This window comes from Coffea arabica, chromosome 1c (assembly GCF_036785885.1).
Source record: "Coffea arabica cultivar ET-39 chromosome 1c, Coffea Arabica ET-39 HiFi, whole genome shotgun sequence".
NCBI lineage: Eukaryota > Viridiplantae > Streptophyta > Magnoliopsida > Gentianales > Rubiaceae > Coffea > Coffea arabica.
Window position 1 is genome coordinate 6156859 of NC_092310.1, and position 16438 is coordinate 6173296.

At 35.8% G+C, this 16438-nt stretch overlaps 1 protein-coding gene across 3 annotated transcripts; it reads right to left on the reverse strand.

Moving 5' to 3' along the window:
* Positions 1 to 769: 769 nt before the first annotated feature.
* LOC113709290 (uncharacterized) lies at positions 770 to 15312 on the reverse strand. Of its 3 annotated transcripts, XM_027232056.2 has the most exons (16): positions 15026 to 15311; positions 14661 to 14910; positions 13931 to 14010; positions 13633 to 13671; positions 12242 to 12260; positions 10671 to 10724; positions 8024 to 8151; positions 7881 to 7949; positions 7288 to 7373; positions 5556 to 5665; positions 4161 to 4211; positions 3291 to 3349; positions 3032 to 3076; positions 2883 to 2957; positions 1240 to 1486; positions 770 to 1142 (listed from the first exon to the last, which is right to left on the reverse strand). In XM_027232056.2, exons 1-15 carry the CDS (start codon positions 15176 to 15178, stop codon positions 1358 to 1360), a joined length of 1347 nt encoding a protein of 448 aa, XP_027087857.1. In that variant the 5' UTR covers positions 15179 to 15311; the 3' UTR covers positions 770 to 1142; positions 1240 to 1357. The 3 variants fall into 3 exon arrangements, with proteins under 3 accessions (XP_027087857.1, XP_027087925.1, XP_071909182.1); XM_027232124.2 differs by lacking the exon at positions 10671 to 10724 and having other exon boundaries at positions 15026 to 15312; XM_072053081.1 differs by lacking the exons at positions 13931 to 14010; positions 15026 to 15311 and having other exon boundaries at positions 14661 to 14843.
* Positions 15313 to 16438: the final 1126 nt, after the last annotated feature.

Consider the following 16438-nt stretch of genomic DNA (forward strand, 5'->3'; position numbering starts at 1 on the left):
ATCTTGACCTCATCAAAAAGATGAGTTTTTATTTTGCACTCGTCCTTCCCGGCTCATCAAGTTTCAAACTTCGCTCTAAAATTTCTGTTGATGCATTTTCCAAGACAAGGATATGCTGTCCCAAATTAAAGATTGGTTGGGAGCTTTGGGGGAGGTTATGTATTTGGCTTGCTCACAAAGGGCTCCCCTAGTTTTTCAAAAGAGGCTTCAAAGAGGGTTTATCATTAGTAACGGTTCCTACCTCTTGAACTAGGTTTTCTAAGGAAGGGTTATGGTGTGAAACTAGTAACGGTTGATGACATGAGATGGCTATCAACACGGAAGAGGTTGTGATTTCACTGGAGTCCTCCTCAATCAGAGGAGGTAGAGATGGAGGTTCGGGGGAGAGCATTTTTGTAACTCCACTAGGTGGAGGGAAAAACTATTTTTAGTTCTTCCTCCATTTCTTTTATAAACTCTCAAATAACATCAAAACTTAACTCAATCTTGTCTTTTCTCTTCATTTCTTTTCTTTCATAACTTAAGCTTTCAGATCTTTTCTTTTCTATCCTAAACTCGCAAACTAGCTGTTCATCTTTCTAGAGAGCTGCAACTATTGTAAGATTTTGATCTGTTAATAGAAAAGTCTTTAATATTGTTAGTTCTCTTTGATTCTTCGGTTAATGGGTTTTTCACCTTTTATCCATTTTCGATAGGAAAATTTGCTGATAAAAGCTAGACACATGCACCTGCAGATAATATTCTACCACGGGATTCACTTGGTCAGCTGTTGAGTGTAAAAGATCTGGAATTCCCACGCGAATACAAGGATAGACGCAGAATGCAAAACAACTTGACAAAATCAAGTCATTTGCTTCTCAAATACTAATCCACTTTTTTTCTTCTTTTCTATCATTCAAACTAGCAGATCAAAACGTTAGCATACACAGCATATACTACAAGGCACAAGAAGCAAGTTTCAACCGCTCCATACATTCGACTAAAAAATGTTTGCTTGACCCGAAAATGTATTTTAAATGACCACATCAGGTGCCATATTTTCTTCCGCTGTCCATGTTTTTATGTTACCATCCTCGCTCAGTCAGATCACTTGTAAAGTTTCCCATATATGTGATTGATTGAAAGCTTGTTTAGCCCGGAACCTGCAAAAGCAAAGAGAATGCTGTGAGGAGAGTTCTAAGATACACATGACCAAAGAAATAAATTGATAAGCAATTTAAGTCGAGTCATGTCCTATACCCGAGATACAAGCAAGCTATGATCCAGGGTGAGCAACAATTTACTCTGTACAAAGGGATGTACACAAAAGGCATCTTCCATTAGCAAATAAGAACAGTTAAGAGTGATAAATAAAGACTCATCTCGATTGCTTCTTTTCAAGCTTCTTCCACAAATAAATCATTCTTCTGATGATAGAATCTGCTGAGGATCCTTCTGCATAAGCACTTATTGCCGTCAAGAGACTTGTGAATTTCTCCCCATCATCCTGCACCAAAGACCTTAGATGTCTTAGGCTTTTGCAAAAACACATTTCTTTTAGATCACATAAGAACCTGTACTCCATTCCTCAGCAGATATGTGCAAAAATACCCGAAAATCAAAGCATGAGCAAGGAACCCTAAGTTGGTCCTTAACTGCATAAAGAATTCTTTTAGATATATAACACGTATAGCATAAAGAACAGAATAATGCAGCAGAACTTTCATTATCAATTAGTTCCGCATGGTGACTAGAGAATGAGAAAATAACAATGCCAAAGATTTAGAAATCAAAACAGGACAATATGAGATCAGCAACTTGATGCAAGATGTATAATTCATGTCCACGCCACAGTAACATGTATCGATATCACATAGCACTCCTCAGCATCAGCTTTGATGTGAAGTTAATAAAAGCATTTTCCCCATACTGTCATTTATGGCACTCTATCTTCTCTTAAATATTGTTGAGAAGGCTAACGGATCCTATATCTTCATGGTCAAGAGAAGATGGCCATCTTAAGTTTCATCTAAAGGCAACTGATTTCTTTTTCCTGGACAAAATATGTTCTGATGATCTAAGAAATTCCATCAAATTCCATCACGAGTTTCTTCAAATGATATTGGTACCCTCTCAGGTATTTCTTTTATATTCAGCAATATCCTTCTAAATACAATAATATAGAGGACACCATAAGTCAAAAATATAGGTGAGTTTATAAGAGCCACTATGTGTCAACAACCAGAAGGACCATAAATGCAATTTCAAAAATTTCAGAGAAGATTGCTGTGATTATGGTCAACTGAGGAGCAACAAGTGAAAGAATCACATTCAAATAAAACGTGGAGGCATTTTTCTTTCAGTAAAAAGTACATCTGACTTGCTTCGAGTAGCGAACATATCATATTTGGCATACTCTGTAATGTGCCAGCTTGCAATGCTACAATATGAGATGGGTTCATCTTTTGTTTTCCTCTCGTCTTCAAATACCCCATTGTTAGTTCCCTTCTCTCTTTTATACCGCCATTCAAGTTCAAAATACAATTAAAAGTTTGCAAGGGATTAGCAGATAGATTTCGAAGTTAAAAGTATTGCTATTAGATTATTATGGTCTCAAATTCAATAATTAACACCAGGATTGCAAAGTTGAACAAAGCATAGCATTTGACCTTTTACTCTGGTTAAATAGTAAATCTAAAAAAAATCAGTGGCAGGAAAAGGACACAATACACAACTTTAACACCAGAGCTCTTACTAGATAAGCAGTTGAAATATTATATGGAAACAGACATACTGCAGGAGCCCTCAAGTATTAAGGAAACATACAATGTCATCAAAATCAAGTTCATGTTTATTGGAATCCAAAAACAAAATAATTCTAAGCAGGTGATAGTTGCCCCTACCTCTGGCCTCTTAAACAAGAGGTCATTTGTTGCAAAAGGAACCATATACGATGGCAGGTCACAACGTAGCATTGCCTGTACAAACACATCATTTTTAGCTATGGAAAAAGGGGAACAAAAGAAAATTCTGAGAGCAGCAGATGACTTGCCAGATTCTTGCTTAGGATAGCTTGTTCAGTGTTCATTATCAAGGCCTGAAAGCAGATAAAATTAATTTCAAACAAATTTGTCAATTACTGTATAACTCTGGAGCAGAACTACATAATCCAGCTATCAGAAAAGTACCAACGTAGAACAGTAATAGAAGAATCAAGACTTTTTACTAGCAACACCCTCAGAAACCCACAGACAACATCAGAACCATTAATATGGCATTGATGATCTATGCAATAAACAAAGATTCCATACCTGCCTGATTCTCTCCTCACTGACTTGCTCAACACATTCCAACAAGTTCTCCAATGTACCTACGATAAAAGGAAAAAGATCAAGATTTTACATCCCTATCCAACAGCACAGTTTGTTTGCAAACAAATTACACATGGCAATTAACTTGAGAGGTTTCTCAAGGAACAAAGGTTTTTCTTTTTATCAAGGTTTAAAAAGCAGTTTTGACAAGCAACTAAGTGAAAAATCCTTTATTTCAAACAACAGCAGTCAGAGAAATAAGATGTCAAACTTAATCAGGAAATAGATGGTTATGAAAGAAATGTCAAAGCTTTCATAAGTAGGTATATACATAGGGGTAGTTGGAAGGTAGAGTCTTTTAATTAATCTGAAAATACATATTGTGTTTTAAGAACATTCCCTTGTTATATTTGGATAACAAGAAACTAATGAAACCAGAATCAATGAATACAATGTCTTGATGCAACTTGACGGAGACACCCAGACGATTATTGACCAAAACATCCATATAAAAGCAGCCATAGAAAAATCTCACACTCAACTTGATGCCTAATTGACATCAATTCGCAGCCAATCTACTACATCTTTGCATTTGTATGATTTAGTTACCATTAAATATTTAAATTTCTCATTCATAAGAGGTATGCAGGCATTGGTGACAGTATCAGATTTAATTTTGATATTTTTTCTTTCCTGTTACAGTCCCTGTCAAGGGGAAGAATCTTGAGGTAGATCTCAGCCTGCAATGTTGAAGTTGCTCCGGGAGAGAAATTTCTAAAGAGGAAAAGGTATCACAGGCTCTACGTGTTTGCCCAAGAAAACAGGCTCTACGTGTTTGCCCAAGAAAACTGTAATCTAGCAATAACATACCAAATTTTGTTATTAATTGCACGGCACGAACATCTCCAATCCCATCCACTCCTGCATTTGACAGTTTAAGTAATCAATGATCAATTTCATAAGCAGCATTTTGATTGACTAGGAGCAACTATCAAATTATTGACTATGAAGAATCTAAAGATAATGCACAAGCTAGAAATCAGACAACTCGTCATGCAGCCCCTAAATCTAAGATCAAGTTAACTAACCATAACATGTGGTTGTTTGAAAGTATGAAGTATATGACACTGACTTCAAAGAAACAGGTTCACATGAATTTTCAGCAAATTCGCAAATGTAAAATCAAAAATAGGAAGAAAGAGAGGAGAAAAAGATTACTTAGAAAAATTAGTGTAAACACTTATTAAAGCACTAGAAGCCAAAGGTGAGGTGGTAAAGATTGTGAAAGCAAAATATGATTTTCATTCACAGAAAAATGCCTTTGTCAAGAAGCTAGCAGTTAACTTTCAGGATATTTTAGCAAGTTACGTTTTTTGTTAAGTATTCACAAGAAGAAGTTAGGAGTTCCATCTATGTTTATCAAAACTAGCTTGTATAGACTCATTGAGCATGCTTAATATTCATGTCGTACATTAAATCTCAAAACAAGCTACATAAAGGCTTTTAGAGGTAAAAGCCATCTATCTACTTACCGGGAAGAAGAGGTAAATGAACAAGGATGTATCATTATAAAATAAGACCTTCAAACATCCCATAGACTTGTACCTAGTTGCCACACTGATGGACTAGTTATAGGACAGGTTTAAAATGTTGTGCTGCCCTAATTATGTTATGTGCTGAGAATTGTACGTTGAACTCCAGTCAAAGAACCCAGAAGTTCAAAATATTGTGCTGCCCTAATTATGTTATGTGCTGAGCATTGTACGTTGAACTCCAGTCAAAGAACCCAGAAGTTCAAATATGTTCAAATCCACAAGTACGTATACATCCAAAATGAAATAATGAAAAGAATCTGAAATCCAAAGAACAAAATATTTAGAGATCAACAAAAATTTTAACAAGAATTAAAGCATGTACAAGACTATAGATCAGCAGCTATTTTTTTTTTTGCATCCAATTGCCATAAAACAGATGGAGGCAAACTCTGAAAGGAATAATTTTTTTGAAAATATTATATCTCAAATATCTCATATATGACACCTCTAGTTTTCGATTACATGAAAAGGTAAAATCAAAGCACAAACAACATAGTGGTTTTTGGCTGTTTTATTAACATGATAATACGTAAATCTGAAATGCATAACTCTAGAATACTAAAATACAGGACAGCTTTTGATTAACTCTTCACATATAAAGACTTTTTCTTTTTCTTCCTTTTCAGCTTTAAGTGAGCAGGGCAAGCATTTTTCTAGTGAAAGATGGAACCTGGTATGTTGTCAGACTTATCACCAACAAGGGCAACAACATCAACAAACTGAGAAGGCGTCAGCGATCCATATTGTTCAGCAAAATCATCCATGCCATATGAAACCATCCTAAGTAGCAGCATCAGAAAGTCAAAAGCTCTAACTAGGAAAATGAGAAAAAAGAATAAATTTTGGATTGAACAACTGAATATTAAAGATGGGGGTTTTTTTTTGGGGGGGGGGGGGGTGGGGGCAGGCGATCAGGGTCAAAATTCACCCACAGTAATCAGTTTGGTGTTTGCAACTATATACACCTTAAGTGACTTGTTCATACAATGTAGGTAAAGACATATCTTCCTATCTGTATACTTATTCTTTATTTCTTTTTCCCATGTTTTCTCCTTTATTTCCAGTTTGGTTCCTTCAATTACTACAACTATGCTGCCACCAAACAACATGATCATTGCTGACCTTGCAGCTGTTGGTGGCAACCACCACCTGCATTGCGCTGTTGCTACTGCTGCCACAACCACGTAACAGTCACAGTCACTAACGGTCATCATCACCACCACCCTCTCCACCATTAAAAGTTGAAACAATGACCATGCCTACCATTGCCCATCTCAGCTATAGGCACCAGAACAATTGGTGCAGTTGCTAGTTGGCCACCACTCCATTAAGGAGAGAGTGTATCGTTAGCAAATACCAATGAAAAATAAAACTGTTAAAGTTCACCCTTGTGTTTTGACTCAATCCATCTAGCACGAGTAAAAGATGGAATAGAAAGGTTGTTCAAGGACGGAAGAAGGATTTGGGAAGGCTTTCTTTGTTAAGACAGTTGGGCACTGATAAGGGTTCATAGGCATGGACAATCTCCCAAAAAGGAAAGGACAAAAATGATTAAAGTGGTCAAACATGCATCAGCTATCACAGTTAAGGGAGAGGGATCCAAAAAACAACTTGGGTGTGGGACTGGGGGGTATGTGAAATACAACCTAAATTATGGGTCACCAGACCCACCACAAATTAAATATAGACCAGTTTCTTCCAACTTTCAGCAAGATTTCCCACATCAGGGCGGCGCACGTCTCAGAGAGGCCAAGTAAGAACAGTAGATGAAAGTTGTTTGCAATTACATATAACCGAGATTGCCATTGTAAGCTTGAACACAACCTATATAATCTCTCAAGCTCCACAAAAAACTATTTGTGTGCCTATTCTTGGAACTACATCAATTTTCAGTCTCAAGCCTAATTTAATATGCATTGGGTACATACAGTAGGTTTGTACCCAAAGTAAAATTTCCCACACTAGGCGGTATGACACAGAGAGCCAAAGTAAGAACAGTATATGAAAATTCTCTGCAATTAAACATAACCAATTGCCATTGAAGGCTCGAACACCGTCTTTATAATCTCTCACTTCCCATGAGAAGCTGGTTGTGTGCCTCTTCTTGGAACTACAATTCTCGGTCTCAAGCTTAGTTTGACTATGCATTGGGTACATACGGTTTAGGCCCTAGCTATCTCAAGCTGATCAGCTGTTTATATTGATATCTTCAATGAACTATCAACAATCAATTTGATGAAATAAGATCTAAAGATGTGAGTCCAATTTCAAATAGAAGTTCATTCAGTACAGCAAAAATATAAGATTGTAAAAGAATCCATACATAAAAAGTATAATTTAGACGTCACAAAAGTTGTCCAACTCATAGACCAAATCAACAAAAATGAAGATAATATACTCACTCAAATCCACGAGGAGCAATCCGCAAAAGGCGCAACGAAGGAGATAGGATTTGAAAAAAATCTTTGTCTGGGGAGACTACTCGCACCTGCAATAAATGCACGACAAGGGAAGAACTGAATTAGGACCAAAGTAACCACAAGCACCATCAACCAATGAAGTTTGTTTAAAGCACTCCGTTAAAGTTACAATACTGGTAAAATAATCCTTTTATGCATATTAAAACCGAAACAAATGATCTTTCCTTCAATAGCCTAAAGGAAAAACAGAGATGCATAACATAACATCTTTTCTTTAGCTAAGGAGATTCTGAAATTTTCCCTATTAAGAAAAGTATTCCATCCATCTCTACCGTGCTTCTAGAAGTAATTCTACACGGAAAAAAAATCCCTTTCAATCTTGTATATCTTCTGAAAAAATCAACAAGAGCCTTACTTTTGAAAAAATATATGCATGGCTTAAACTTATACCAACTTCATACTTCTAAATATCGAACAGAAAACAAGGTTAAGTCAATTGAAAAGCTTAGCACCTAAGATCTTGGTATTTTACCAAGAATATCATCTCATAGATTTTGCAAAGTTAAAATAACTACCTTGAATCCAGCATCAACACTCCTCAAAGCCAGGGTCCCAATTACATCATCAGCCTCAACCCCTGGAACCTGTATTAAACTGGAAAGTCAACAATATAAATCAAATAAAAGTCAGGTTAAACCTACACTATGTTTGCTCTCACCTCAATCACTTTAACAGACATAGCCTTGATGGATGCTTTCAGATATTGAAGTCCCTGAACAATGGTATCAGGTGTAGGAGGACGATGGCTTTTGTACAACGGATAAAGGGTGTGACGAAAGTTAAGGCCTACACAAGATTTAAGCAAACAATTTTTTGATGAACTTGCTAAGGGAACAAAATAACTTCAATCACATACATCAATCACAATGATAACATGAAAAGACAACACAAGGTACCAAAGGAAATAATAAGCATCAAAAAAAATTATATTACAGCTGAGGCCACAGTACATACACCTGATGGTTTATCTCATAGCAATCCAACTGACCCAACCAAACTAAAGTTGTTTAAACACAAAGGAAAAGGTGAAAACAAGAAAGAACAGTAACACCACATCATCAAGTTAATATAAAGTGGATTGAGCTCATCTCAATCAGCATTAAATGGTGGCATCAAAAGAAATGACAGCTGCAACGTCTCGTAAAATTACTCTTGGAAGACTTTAATCCCATGGTTCAAAAAAGGTGGAATCTACTGGTAGGAGAAATCCAGCCAGCTGAAGTTTGAATTCACTACTTCTGATATTTTCCAACAGACAGATAGGCCTGATAAAGTTGCTTGGGGGGCTCACTACTTTCAGTGTATTCTCCACTTGGGTGATTGAGATTTCATTGAGACTCAAAAACTTTGAGGTATCACGGTATAACTTGTACTGTTTAAGCATAGTATCCTAATGATCCCGCAGCATGTTACCTCTCAGGCATCTAAGGCTAAGAATGCATCACGTTAGTAAAGCTTTTGGTCAAAAGAAATTTACTTGTCTTGAATCCATTGTAACTTGTGAAGCATAATCATGCCATATTTCCAAGCCTAATTAGAAAAACTCCATAGCCTATTTTTTTTCACCCACAAGGCCCAATCAATTAAAAGAGGTAAAGCGTATTCATCCTTCTAGGTTGAATGGAATGAAAAAAAAGGTTGTACCCATTCTAGGATGTAAAATTCTCTCCACTCCTCTTTCCTAATTCAATCAGTCTGCCATATTGTATCATCATGTTTCTGAAGAAATTCTAAATTTTAGCACTCTCATACCTGTCCAATCTTGAAAAATATCATTCTTATCAAATCCAAATGGATCCATCATCAGTATCTTGTTTAAGAGAAATTCTAGAATTAGGAAGTCTCACATGTATTTTATATCACCAATCTCTTCATTGACACTACATCAATAGCATATCAGAGCCAAAGGATTATCTATATATCAAAACACCGGGTGGTTATTCATCCTGAACTCCACCAAATCTGAAGCTTTGCTATGAAGTTAAAGAAAGCAAAGTAAAAATTCAATCATAAATTTGATAGGGTGAATTCTAGAATTCTCTTATGGATGAGCAGTGCTTTCAATTAATGGTTTTCTTGCCAAAGGAATGTGCACAAAATGTGGAAGACAGAGGAAAAATTCTGATCAGCGTTCCTAGTTTCTAGTTTGAAGGCAGAAGTTAAAATTCCATTTACTGGAAGATAAGATATTTGGATCTAGCATATCGGTTCAGATGCGTGACTTGATAGCCATTGGTTCAAAAGTGTGATTAGATTGCCCTGCCCTATGGCCATCTGATCTTTCAAAGATTTCTAGCTTCTTTCTTTACTGTATTCTCTATCTTGAGGCATCAATATTCCTGAACAAGAAACGTCGTTAATTGCAGGTTTTGTTAGAAGACAAGTATGTGTATAACTATGACATTTGTATGCAACAGTTCAAAATGACTTTTGTAAAGCTTTATCTAAATCATAAACAAGATTTTTATTTTCAAGTTTTCAGGGCCTACCTGAAGCCATTAGGATCACCTCGTTGCATGACAGACTTCGACACAAACCTTTACTAGGTACTTAATCACAGAATCGAGTGACTTATAGGTCAAAATGTAAAGGGAAATTATATGACCTGTCCCATCCCAAATACATATCCCAGCAAAAATCCTCACTTCCAATACCAATTGCATAAAAAGAAAATTAAACAAACTACAAACTACCAATAGACCACCCAATACCTCACCTAGTGTCATACAGATAGAACAGCCAGGGAAGTATACAACCTGTTTCCCAAACAAAAGACTTAAACCCTTCTGTTAGAAAGTTTCAATAGTGAACAAGCAATTCCCATGCATAGAGCAGCATAGCATTACCAAACCACAAAATGATCAATAGTTCATGATTGATGCATGATTGAATCCATCAAATATCGGGTAGCTGGCATATAGTTGGACAATGCACCATAGAACCATCAAAAAGAAAATCCCTTCATAATGTGATTTTAGAAAAAGAATTTATTTACAGGACTTTCTTCAATACAAATGACCATTCACCAAATTTGTCAACCTACAATTGCGTCTAGTTACAATAGGTATAAAGCATCATCGTAAATTCATATGCACCCCAAGGAAATCATATCGCACAACTGAAGATAAGACAGATTTTCTACATACAATACAAGTTTCAATTTAGACTCTGCATCACTTTTGCATTCTTACACATCTTTAAGATCAGTATTGGTAAAACTGACTGACTTTTACATATCTCTTATCTCTTTCAAATTATGAACAGAAAACAGGTTCAAAATTTAAAAAACCAAAAGAACAACATACCTTTTGAAACAAAATTTTGTTGGGATGAAACAGACGTATGACCAAATGGAACTCCTGTAACAGAAAATCTTAACTTATCATAACTATATCTCCTAACAGAAACCCCTCACTGTATAACCATGCCAAGATTTATAAGTTCCTTGACAAGCTGAAATACCATAGAACAAAGCCATATGAATAAAGAAACATAAAACTCAAAATCAAAGCAATATGTGCTCAATATTGTCAAAATCAGAGTCGCAAAAGTCATAAAGTCCATGCAATCTGAGCCCAATATCTTCTGCGGAGGTATGACACTCTTTTACAGACAAGCTTCATTATTTGTTTAGTTCATATCAGAACAAGTCTATGGGTCTAGAACTTCCTATAAAATGTTCAAACAACATTAACGTAGTTAGGGTCGGAAGAACAATTTTTTTGACTGTTAAACAAGCCATTTCATGCAAATGCTTATACCAGTTAAACACACAATAACCCAATATGAGAAGACTTAGTAGAAGGATAAAAAGAATGACATAAAAAGTTGGCACAAGATAGGCTGATTGAAGTATTCATTTAGTTCCGTTTCAACTTCTTCAAAGAAATATGGAAAGAACATCAGATAAATAAAAATGAAAGATGAAAACAAGAAGAGCATTCTGGGAAATCAGATTTTTTGACATTACTGAAGCGTCTATCTAGATTGATCATCACTTTAGTTAGATCAACAAATTCCAATCCAATCAAAATAAATACAGGAGGGACAGGATTATAAACTGGAGAAACTTGCAATCTTTCTGATGCTCTATGATTAAATTATTGAGAGAAATCTAAGATGAAGAAAATTAATCAATAGATCTCTCTCTCTCTCTCCACAGACACAAACTTATTGCTTCTCTATCAACTTAAATTCAAAAGAAAAGAAGATAATTTCTATTGACATTCCCTTGCAACCAGCAACCACCAAGAATTTCAAGAGCATAGAAGTTTCACTAAATGATTTAAGAATTACCAAAGTCACCTATAGAGAAGCAGAAGAAGCATGGATCTATAAGGTAGAAAAAGCTCTCCAGAACATCCCAAAATAACTGGACTAGATTTCGAATTTGAGAAACAATACTATCCCTTGGGTCAAAAGATCCAAACAAAATTCTACAAAAGGTTCCTATTTCTTTACTGTAAAGATTCCACATCCAATAAACTGCATCACTGATGTCAACAACATGAAACAATAAATAAGTAAATAAGACTTCAGCATTTGTTGCAGCACCCTCATACGATGGACCCAAATGGTCTAATATCTATTGTAACATCATAAAACTTGACAATGCACAGCGTAATTGCTTTCATTGATGTTCATTTAAGCACAAGATAGCTAGCATGAGAAAATTAGTCAACAAGCAAAAAATTCATGCTCAAATTTTCAAGCTTTGTTTCACTCTTTGCTGCTGGTTGAGCTGGACGAGGGGAAGGAGCTGGGTGGTGGGTGGTGGGTTGTGCACATAATGTGCAGAGCCACAATTATATAAGCAAGAGATAGAGTTGGTGAAGAGAACCAACGGATCGAATTGCAGCAATAGAATGCTCCTCACCATCATGGTCGAAAACCACCTGCAGAAGACAAAGCAAGAGAATTTAGAGCATTGCACATGAACATCCTAGCATTTATATAAAACAGATAAAACAAACAATAAGACCTCAACAATGGCAGGACACATAAAGTTGATAATAGCCCAAGTCAGGCACAAAAAATTGGTCTCCTCTCTATTTGGGGTGCAATTTGTCCTTAAACATAACACTGAATTGTGAAAAGCTATCCCAGATTAGTTCACAATAACTTCCAATTGGATTTACACTCCCATAGTGTAATCAAAGGAAACTTCAACCACAAACTCTAAAAAATGCTTCAGACACAATGCCGATTATACCTCACTGTGATAGCCACGTAGAAAGGTCGTCATTTTCTCAGATAACATCCAACAAACACATTGACTCCATTGAGAAAACAATATAAAAATATTGCAAATTTTCAAAGAAGCATGGCACATTTTGCACAAGAGATGATTTGGGCCAAGCCAAATAGTAGATGGCTCCTCATGAAAATAGAATACTGCACTGGAGATTCTTCAATAGAGTATGCCCTACTTTGCATAAATGGTACTTCCTTGGATGATTGCTTCAGGTTTAAGCAGAGTTCAGGGAAAATAATTTTCTAATTCACTTCAGAAATATTTACAACCTATAAGCTATATCCATGAGATATGTGAAGTAAAAGGAATCCAACTGGTCCTCGAACCCCCGGGAAACCAATGTGTGACATAGTTTATTAACAAGATAAGTATGCTAGATTAATAGAAGTGCAGAAAAACGCCAAATCAATTGTTCATGGGCAAGCCACAAACTTTTGTCAAAACAATCAAAGTGCTCCTGCATCCACTATGGCCTAGACATAATTATATACACTATGGCCTAGACGTAATGATATACACCTCAAACATCAAAGTATCCCATTGACATAATTTTGTGATTACTCTTTCTCAAAAGGTTCAGCAATTGCTAGTTAATTTTTGAATCACAAACTTCAAAGTTTATATCACAAAAGCTAATTATTCTCCAGTATACAAAAATGATGGCATATTCCATTCTCCTTTAAACTATGACGGCATAAATTTGTGTTCCATCTGAAAAGTCCATATAACCTGACCTAAAAACACTGTGATCCAACCCTGCCAATCTACTGGAGTAGTACAATGATAGACAACAGCTTACAAGATTACTTTTGGTGGTCCTTATGAAAACAGGGAAGTTCCTTAAGCTCGTGCAATTGGTGAGCTAAAAATGATTTACAAATTCTTGAGCTCTAAATTTTAGGATTAAAAAAAAGGAAAAAAATAAGGAAAATGAAGATGCCAGATGATTTATCATATATACAGATAAAAATAATCTCATGACAAGCAAGAATACAGAGGACGAAGACATATACCGCTACATGTGAAGGAACGAACTCCAGTACATCAATTATCTGCAACAAAAGTCTAATCAGTAATCAATAGAACTGTAAAAGGCACAAAATATGGAAAAACCTAATTTCTTAATACTTCATTGTTTAATTTCATCATGAATCTCTTTCTTGGTTATGCATCTCATAGAAGCTAAAGAATCAAATAGCTCTCAGGAAAAGGATGCTGTTTTAAATCTATTTTGTCCCACATAACTTAATACAATAAGACTGATATCAAAAAGTAGAAAATTCAGCAGATACCAAACTAAATTTAACTTACAAGAGACAGAGCCGTAAAAATAGTCAAGACCCAATCTCCATTACCATCAGCATGGGAAAGATGACCATGATGTAGTTTAGCTATTCAGAAGCAGAAAATTGACTTTTGAGATTAGTAGACAGTAATCTAATTCAGATACTAGCTAAAAAGGTGTCAAGTTGGAGGAATGAAATTCAACCATGTTTAGACTAAATTTTGATGACCTCAAATACACTCTCAAAACATAAATCAACTGCACACCATAAATGACAGTTTTTAGCTCAAAGCACTAAAATATTTTCCTAACTACAGGAATAGGTTGACCAACATTGGGATTAGCCGGTTGCATATTTATAGGTCAACATATTTTAATATGTACCCTCAGTCACATTACAAGCAACTAAAACCAACAGAACCCACAATGAAGAGCAACATACGGCTCAAAAACTCTTTGAAAGCTTCCATATTATCAAGACACATTTGAAAGTTGTAGAAGAACCCCATCCCCAATACAAAATGTTAGCCAGCACAACCGTCGAAGTTTCCTTTACCAAGATTACCGCTATAGTTTCAGAAGTCAAATTTGCTACCATCTCTAAGCTAAGGAAACAAACAAACAGCTAAGCCTCATACAATATTCTTGCACCCAAGAAGTCAACTTTTAAATACATTGCAGTGAAAATTCCAATATATAAATGTTAAAAATACAATCAAGTGTAACGCCTTGAATCAACAAAGAGACATCACATACCAAGAAGCCGATAATACGCTCTATAAATAACTGACGTGCCATCGATAAGCATCACTCTGCCCTTGGAAGAATCAACATTTTCCACCAACTTATCTTCATTCTGATCAGAACCCAGAACAGCACTTTCCCTTTGCATTTGCACATTTCCAGCAGCTTTAATAACATCACCACTGCTATTAGTAATACCACTACTACTCGAAGCAATCCCCGAAAAATTATACCTCAAACTCCAAGACAGTTTGCTATAATCCTACACCAACCACAAAAAAAAAAACCAACAACAATTAAGTTAACAAATGTTAAACAAAAATGCATACAATGAACAGAAGAATGAGGAAAATGCAAAGGGCTTTCTTGCAAGTTACCTTTTGCAAATCTGGGGATGTAGAATAAGTGAGAAAAGATTTTGCTGGTGAAAATTTGAAGCTTTTGTAAGCCCTTTGGGTTGCTGAAAAGTGCTTACCGAAGTAATGAAGAGCTCTCCAGAATTGATGAGTTGAATTTTGATAGCAAGCCATGGATTTTCATGCCAATTTACTTGGATTTTTCCAATTAATTTTGATTTGAACGGAGAACAAAAGAGGGAAAATTGACGATGAAATTTTGGAGAGGGTTTATCAATACGTGGTTTTACGGACCGCTAAAAGAGACAAAGAGCAACGTACTACGTCGTTTTGTTTGTTGGGAAACCCAGTAAAATTTTAGGAGGAATTTTAAAATATGCATGTACTTTTTTAATTTTTGCAAGATGAAAAGAATCAACAGTCAAATCGAGCCAAAGTGGAGACTTTCACTAGGAAATTGTCTAGGTGAACTCGAGTAATAATTAGTCATTTACACAATCCATGAGCTTAATTGTATACCATGTAGTGTATACTTCTTTCGTCCCACTTTAATAATTCTATATTCCTTTTTCATCTGTCCCAAATTATAGTTCATTTTCCAATTGAAAAATATAGTTGTATTTTAATTTTTCTAAAATATCCTTATTCAATGTAAGTAGTTGTTACTATAAACCTACCCCATTTAATGAGAGTTGATTCATTTTTTATTATCAATTCAAGTTCTCATAAAGTTGTACCATATTTAATGTGAGGGTATTTTAGGAAAATAGCAATCTAAATTTACTTTTCCAACAAAATTAACTATTTTTTCTTAAACTGTGTGAAAAAATAAACAGAACTATCAAAGTGGGACGGAGGGAGTAATATCCACATAAGTATACAAAGAGAAAATTCTTAAATTGTGATGAAAAAAAAAGTTATTCTACAAAGGGGGTAATTTGTGGAGCTGGTTCCAAACTTGTGATCTTTGCATTTGTGAAATGCGAGTTCAAGTACCTTGTATTTCACAAATGCGAGGTAAGTGTTTTCAAAAAAAAAAAAAGAAAAAGAAGCTCGCATTTGCAGAATGCGAGCTTACTCAGCTCGCATTTCATGAATGCGAGGTACTCAATCTGAAATCAATCAGACTTCCCAGTTTCGCATTTCTCTTCAGTTCGTCACTCCCTTCACTCTCTCCGTGCAGCCTCCTCACTCTCAAAATTATATTGGAAATCAGATTCACAGCTTTGTCGTCGGAAGCTGTTGGAATTCTCCTCGGAAGCTCTGCAATTTTGTCAGCCCGTGCGGCATTTCTCCTCAGGCGAAACCAGAAAGGCGGCATTTCTTCTAGTCCGAAGCTGTCATCGGAAGCATCGGAAGCTCTCGGCCATTGCAGAGCTTCCCCTTTGGGAACCCATCTCTGGTAGCTAGCTCCATTCAAGTCCGGCATCCGTC